This window comes from Borostomias antarcticus (genome assembly GCF_949987555.1).
Source record: "Borostomias antarcticus genome assembly, chromosome: 11".
In the NCBI taxonomy this organism is placed as follows: Eukaryota; Metazoa; Chordata; class Actinopteri; order Stomiiformes; family Stomiidae; genus Borostomias; species Borostomias antarcticus.
The window spans coordinates 8,550,988-8,559,024 of record NC_140244.1 but is presented as its reverse complement, the minus strand read 5'-3'; the positions used below and the strand labels follow the sequence as shown (position 1 = coordinate 8,559,024).

Genomic DNA, 8,037 nt, shown 5'->3' with positions numbered 1-8,037 from the left:
CTCCTCTCTTCTCTCTCTCTTCTCTTCTCCTCTCTTCTCCTCCCATCCTGCTGTCTCTCCCCCAGGTGTAGTATTGATCCCATCCTGCTGTCTCTCCCCCAGGTGTAGTACTGATCCCATCCTGCTGTCTCTCCCCAGGTGTAGTACTGATCCCATCCTGCTGTCTCTCCCCCAGGTGAAGACTGAGTTCTCCCTGAAGGCCCACTCTAAGCTTGCAGACATGGTTAAGGGGATCAACGAGATCGTCCCCCTAGCGCAGGGCACCATGACCGGCCTGGCCATCAAATACACCATGAACTCAGCGTTCACCGCGGAGGAGGGCGACCGCCCCAACGTGCCCAACGTGGCGGTCATCGTGACGGACGGACGGCCTCAGGACCGTGTGGCTGAGGTGATGGGAGTTTTGTTGTATTGCACACTCATGGTAACAGGAGTGCCACCTAGAACTGAGAAGGGTTTTCCGTTGTCCCTGATGTAGAACCCTTTAAAAAAGTCATTTAGTTCCAGGTTGAACCAGTGCATTACTCAAATAGTCTACTAGAAACCTAAAATGGTTCTCAAAGGGTTACTCAGAGAGTTCTACCACGAGGACAGGTTTGAGAAATGCATTCATACCTGTGTGGAGTGTTTGTCTGCTGAAAAGGACCGCAGAGGAAATGACTGTTGGGTTCAGACATCTGTTTTCAGGCATCAATAAAGAGGACAATAAAGAACTACATGAGTTGAACATGTGCAGGTGGCGGCCGAGGCCAGGGAGAAGGGCATGGAGATCTTCGCCGTGGGCGTGGCCAGGGCGGATATGACATCACTGAGGGCCATGGCCTCCCCGCCCTTCGAGGATCACGTGTTCCTGGTGGAGTCGTTTGATTTGATCCACCAGTTCGGCCTGCAGTTCCAGGACAAGCTCTGTGGTGAGGAGCTAGGGTTCAGATTACCATCTTTGGTGAAGATTTTGGAGGATATAAACAATGTAATAATAATAATATATACAGTAATTACATATCTTGTGTCAAAACCAGGTTTCTCTTCATAGGGTTCATTTATTTGATCAGTAAACCAGGCAGGTTATGACAACACAACGGAATATTTTCCTCACACGAATGTGTGCCAAGGCCAGCAGTGTTTACTGACTGTACATGTACATGTGTGTGTGTGTGTGTGTGTGTGTATGTGTGTGTGTGTGTGTGTGTGTGTGTGTGTGTGTGGTGTGTGTGTGTGTGCGCGCGCGCGCAGACTTGGGTCTTTAAGAGAGCTTTTCATCTTTCATGCTACTGGCTACCACAGAATCCTGCGTGCCAATGCACTTGCCAAGTGGCTCAAAGGAACATAACCCTAATCCTAATATAAACCCAATCCTGATCTTTCATAACAGTCTATTGAAACCAGATCTATTTGTTCCATGGCCATTCTTAATGCTGATGAGATGAGAGTTAAATAATGATCCTGTCTGAAACGCCTGTACCTTAGATCCTGTGAAAACAAAAAGTTTTCAAGAGTTTTAATTCAGTTATTGAGCACTCTACTGTATGTCTGCCAGAGGAGTCACAGTGAACGTTTCATACACCCATAAAAAACATATTACCAGCATGCATAACAACCTCCCCAAACGACCCCTTAGTCAACTACACCACCTCAGAAAACAGATTAAACCGAGTTCAGTTGGTGAGTTAACCGATTCAGCTGCGTTAACTGATTCAGCTGGGTTAAATGATTCAGCTGGGTTAACTGATTCGCCTGGGTTAACCGATTCAGCTGCGTTAACTGATTCAGCTGGGTTAAATGATTCAGCTGGGTTAACTGATTCGGCTGGGTTAACTGATTCAGCTGGGTTAATTGATTCAGCTGGGTTAACTGATTCAGCTGGGTTAAGTGATTCAGCTGGGTTAACTGATTCAGCTGGGTTAAGTGATTGAGCTGGGTTAAGTGATTCCGCTGGGTTAAGTGATTCAGCTGGGTGAAGTGATTCCGCTGGGTTAAGTGATTCAGCTGGGTTAAGTGATTCAGCTGGGTTAAGTGATTCAGCTGGGTTAAGTGATTCAGCTGGGTTAAGTGATTCCGCTGGGTTAAGTGATTCAGCTGGGTTAAGTGATTCAGCTGGGTTAAGTGATTCCGCTGGGTTAACTGATTCAGCTGGGTTAAGTGATTGAGCTGGGTTAAGTGATTCCGCTGGGTTAAGTGATTCAGCTGGGTTAAGTGATTCAGCTGGGTTAAGTGATTCAGCTGGGTTAAGTGATTCAGCTGGGTTAAGTGATTCCGCTGGGTTAAGTGATTCAGCTGGGTTAAGTGATTCAGCTGGGTTAAGTGATTCCGCTGGGTTAACTGATTCAGCTGGGTTAAGTGATTCAGCTGGGTTAACTGATTCAGCTGGGTTAATTGATTCAGCTGGGTTAACTGATTCAGCTGGGTTAAGTGATTCAGCTGGGTTAAGTGATTCCGCTGGGTTAAGTGATTCAGCTGGGTGAAGTGATTCCGCTGGGTTAAGTGATTCAGCTGGGTTAAGTGATTCCGCTGGGTTAAGTGATTCAGCTGGGTGAAGTGATTCCGCTGGGTTAAGTGATTCAGCTGGGATAAGTGATTCAGCTGGGTTAAGTGATTCCGCTGGGTTAGAGGAGCCGCTTGCCTAACGCTGTGCTGTTGCAGGTGTGGATCTGTGTCTGGAGTCGGACCACGGCTGTGAGCACATCTGTGAGAGCGCTCCCGGGTCCTTCCACTGCCTCTGCCTGCCGGGGTACACGCTCAACCAGGACGGGAAGACATGCGCAGGTGCACATCTTCATAAGAGTTCACCTTCTGCCATTTTAAAACAGCTTAAAACCGTCTCGGCAGTTGTATCAGAACCCAGCATAACAAAAGTTGTTACAAACAGATTCTGTTTCTCCTGAGTATAGTTTTAAGTATAGTAATTAAGGTGCAATGGGGCTCTTTTAAGTTGTAATTGTAATATTGATGACTTTGTGTGTGTGTGTGTGTGTGTGTGTGTGTGTGTGTGTGTCCTGCAGCCATAGACCTGTGTGCTGAAGGGAAGCATGACTGTGACCAGATCTGTATCAGCTCCCCAGGCGCCTTCACCTGTGACTGCAACACCGGGTACAAACTCAACGATGACAAGAAGACATGCACAAGTTAGTCACACACACACACACACACACACACACACACATCTCAAGAAGACTTGCACAAGTTAGTCACACACACACACACACACATCTCAAGAAGACATGCACAAGTTAGTCACTACAGAGATGCACCTTGTTGGAGGAAACAGAATATATTACCCTAATCAGTTAATCTCTAAACAGTGTGAGCCATGTTTGTGATTGGTCAGTTAATCTCTAAGCAGTGTGAGCCATGTTTTTGATTGGTCAGTTAATCTCTAAGCAGTGTGAGCCATGTTTGTGATGAGTTTGTGCTTCAGGTCTCTAACCTGCCCTCTGTGTCCCTTCAGTGATCGACTACTGTTCCTTTGGCAACCACAGCTGTGACCATGAATGTGTGAGCGTGCTCAGTGGCTACCACTGCCGCTGTAACGAGGGTTACAACCTCCTCGAGGATGGCAAGACCTGCAAGCGTAAGTCTGACACACACACACGCACACACACACACACACACACACAGACACGCACACACACACGCACGCACGCACGCACGCACACACAAAAGCTTTACCGCAAGTGGGATGTGAAATGTGAGTTTGTATTGGCTGCCATGGATGTGTGCCTTCTGAGAGGTTTTACTGCCTCTTGAGGTTCCTCTCTTCCTCAAACCTCTGTACACATTGCCGGCAGGGCTGCTGCCAGGTGTTATGGTTGTAGACACACACACACACACACACACACACACACACACACACACACACACACACACACACACACACACACAGGGAAAACAAAGCCTTTAGTGCTCTGCTTGAAAGGAAATGCTTTTAAAGAAACTATTTACTCCAAATACCAAAGATCCCTCTGAGACTCTAGAATCTCCTAAAACACAAGTAACAGATGAACAGCTACAGTATTTACAGCCGACTGCCCAGTGGAAACAGATACTTATCCTAGATACCAGAGAGTTTATTTAAAAGCCAGTGACAAGATAAAGAGTATATACATGCACACCTCTTTTCCAGGGGCTGCTAACTAAAGTGATGTAAAAGGTAACTAAAGTGATGTAAAAGGTAACTAAAGTGATGTAAAAGGTAACTAAAGTGATGTAAAATGTAACTAAAGTGATGTAAAAGGTAACTAAAGTGATGTAAAAGGTAACTAAAGTCATGTAAAAGGTAACTTAAGTGATGTATAAGGTAACTAAAGTGATGTAAAAGGTAACTAAAGTGATGTAAAAGGTAACTAAAGTGATGTAAAAGGTAACTAAAGTGATGTAAAGGGTAACTAAAGTGATGTAAAAGGTAACTAAAGTGATGTATAAAGTAACTAAAGTCATGTAAAAGTTAACTAAAGTGATGCAGGGAGACTGTTGGCAGCTCCCAATTTTTTGTTTTATTCTAGCATTAAAAATATGCTTTGAGCCCTCATCAGGTTAATATTTTGCAAGGGAACCTTTGTAAAAAATATATATATATATAAAAATAAAAAATAAAAAGAACCAAACGAAGAGCCTGTGAGGGCTAGAAACATTGTATTAATTAATAGAGGGAAATTGCTTTCTGGGAATTGGGGGCAGGGAGGGAGGAGTCTTGGCGGGAGGAAATACATGAGACAGCAGTCAGACAAGGACAGAAAACCACCGCATTAGACAGACATCTGACCAAGCAACCACATGCTGACTAGTACACACACACACACACACACACACACACACACGGCAGTAAACGGCTTTAGAAGACACAGTCATGCCACTTGAGTGCACAGTCATGCCAGACAGACATACAGACAGACAGACATAAAAAGTAATGCCACACATGCACATACGCACACGCACACACACACACACACACACACACACATACACACACAAAGAAGAAAACATTTTATTGTAATTAGGTGGGCTAGCTTGCAGAAGCTAGCCCAACTTGTGATATTCCCACTATTTCTTTCTTTCTTTCTTTCTTTCTTTCTTTCTTTCTTATTATTATTCTCCCCGCTTTTTTGAACCTCTACTAGTTCTTCATACTTTGTGCTAGAAACCTCATTCAAACTTTAAAATGTTCATGACGTTCAGCTCTTGAACGGATCCATTCAGATTTTTGATATTTGTTATAGTTTTTTAGAAATTTAACTTTTAAAACTATTTTTTGTCCTATTGAAACTGCTTGAAATGCTTTTGGAATGTTCAGAAATTTTATGTTTTTAGAGTGGTGGCAGCAGTTGCTTTGAAAATATTCACACATTTTGTAAACTGCTGGCACTCCTACAGTTTTGAAAGCTCACACACATATTATACATCAAAACATTCACACAACTGTGCTGATTCGTACAATGTAAGTATCTAAGCAGTGTGACTCATAGTTTTCGCTGTATGACGATTTGTTCGGCAACTGCGCTCCTCATTGAAACGTATGGCAACACACTCTAGCTTTTGAGCTGCTAATTTTGCATTTTTACTCTTTTTCTAACTTGTCGCTATGCCTACAGTTTTAACAGCTCATACACATATTATATATCGAAACGTTCCCATAACTGTGCTGATTCGTACAATGTAAGTCTCTAAGCCGTGTGACTTATAGTTTTCGCTGTATGACGATTTGTTCGGCAACTGCGCTCTCCATTGAAACGTATGGGCCCACACACTCTACCTTTTGAGCTGCTAATTTTGCATTTTTACCCTTTTTCTAACTCGTCGCCATGCCTACAGTTTTTAAGCTACACGGACATATCATATCCTAAAATGTTCAGCATTTTCTCAGGATTCCTACGGTGTCAATATCTAGGCTGTGACATTTATACTTTTTGAGAGAGAGCTGTCTGAATCGGACATGCCTTTCCATTGAAGTGAATGAGAGGATGCTCACAGTGTCAGTTGGGATTTGAATTTGGGGACACGTGCAGGCTCTCTGTACAGGCACCCTTTTATGACTATTGTGGTAGCATTCATATTCATTCATTCACTTCCTTCCTTCCATCCTTCTTTCCTTCCTTCCTTCCTTCCTTCCATCCATCCTTCCTTTCTTCCCTTCCTTCCTTCTTTCCTTCCTTCCTTCCTTCCTTCCTTCCTTCCTTCCATCCTTCCTTCTTTCCTTCCTTCCTTCCTTCCTTCCTTCCTTTCCTTCCATCCATCCTTCCATCCTTCCTTCCTTCCATCCATCTTTCCTTCCTTCTTTCCTTCCTTCCATCCTTCCTTCCATCCATCCATCCTTCCTTCCTTCCTTCCTTTCCTTCCTTCCTTCCTTCCTTCCATCCTTCCTTCCTTCCTTCCTTTCCTTCCTTCCTTCCTTCCTTCCATCCTTCCTTCCATCCTTCCTTCCATCCTTCCTTCCTTCCTTCTTTTTCTTTCTTTCTTTCATCCATCCATCCATCCATCCTTCTTTCTATCTTTCTTTCTTTCTATCTTTCTTTCTTTCTTTCTTTCATCCATCCATCCATCCTTCTTTCTTTCTTTCTTTCTTTCTTTCTTTCTTTCTTTCTTTCTTTCTTTCTTTCTTTCTTTCTTTCTTTCATCCATCCATCCATCCATCCATCCATCCATCTTTCTTTCTTTCTTTCATCCATCCATCCATCTTTCTTACTTTGTATCTTTCTTTCATCCATCCATCCTTCCTTCCCTCCTTCCTTCCTTGCATCCTTCCTTCCATCCTTGCTTCCTTCCATCCTTCCTTCCATCCTTCCTTCCTTCCATCCTTCCATCCATCCATCCTTCCTTCCATCCTTCCTTCCATCCTTCCTTCCTTCCTTTCTTTCTTTCTTTCTTTCTTTCTTTCTTTCTTTCTTTCTTTCTCTTCGTGGTGGCGTGGTGGTCTCGCCACCACGCCACAGTCCCCACAACTCAGCCCCTGATTGAGCTAGAGACACACAGTCTTCACCAGTGGGTGCAAGGAGACTGCCCGGAGGTCTTCATGGTGGAGTCAGGTAGGTGGCCCGGAGAGGGGTACACTGTCCCCGACTGGCTCTGACCTGAGGGGGTGGAGTCTCATCACCACGCCACTATCCACGCCACGGGCCCCACAACTCAACTCTTGAGTGGGCTAGAGACACAGTCTTCATTGGTGGATGCATTGAAATTGCCCAGAGGTCACTGTACTGTCCGTGACTAGCTGTGACCCAAGGGGGCGGGGCCTAACCAGCACGCCACTATCCACACCACGGGCCCCACAACTCAGCCCCTGAGTGGGCTAGAGACAAACGGTCTGCACCGGTTGAGTCAGGTAGGTGGCCCGGAGAGGGCTACACTGTCCCTGACTGGCTCTGACCTGAGGGGGGGGAGCCTCAGCCCCACGCCACTATCCACACCACGGCCCCACAACTCAGCCCAAGTGGGCTAGAGACACATGGTCTTCACCGGTGCGGGCGGATAGGTGGCCCGGAGAGGGGTACACTGTCCTCGACCAGCTCTGACCTGAGGGGGCGGAGTCTCACCACCACGCCACGGGCCCCACAACTCAGCCCCTGATTGGGCTAGAGACACATGGTCTTCACCGGTGCGGGCGGGTATGTGGCCCGGAGAGGGGTACACTGTCCTCGACCAGCTCTGACCTGAGGGGGCGGAGTCTCACCACCATGCCACTGTCCACACCACATACCCCACAACTCAGCCCCTGATTGGGCTAGAGACGCACGGTCTTCGCCGGTGGGTGCATGGAGATTGCCTGGTCCGTAGTAGTTCTAGCAGTAGCTGTTACATACAACTGCAGCAGCTAGCCCACCTCACATTTTCTCCAGGAAATGTACTTTCTAGTTGCAGTTACTGTAATGGTTTGAGACCGAATCAGACCACATGACATGTGATCTATCAGTGCCTACTAGACTGACAGACAGACAGATAGACAGACATAGAGACAGACAGACAGAAAAAGTAATTCAACACACACACACACACACACACACAAGAAGAACAACATTTTATTGAAGTTACCGTAATGGTTTGAGACCG

At 45.7% G+C, this 8,037-nt stretch overlaps 1 protein-coding gene across 1 annotated transcript in view; it reads left to right on the top strand.

Annotated features, from left to right (window-relative positions):
* Positions 1–8,037, top strand: part of matn4 (matrilin 4) — a gene marked incomplete at both ends in the record, with an annotated part of 16,990 nt that overhangs the window by 1,117 nt on the left and 7,836 nt on the right. Inside the window, 5 exons of the mRNA XM_084445784.1 lie at positions 139–391; positions 737–911; positions 2,641–2,763; positions 3,000–3,122; positions 3,446–3,568. Of these exons, the coding sequence (XP_084301910.1) occupies positions 139–391; positions 737–911; positions 2,641–2,763; positions 3,000–3,122; positions 3,446–3,568 (797 nt within the window). The remainder of the gene's footprint in view (positions 1–138; positions 392–736; positions 912–2,640; positions 2,764–2,999; positions 3,123–3,445; positions 3,569–8,037) is intronic.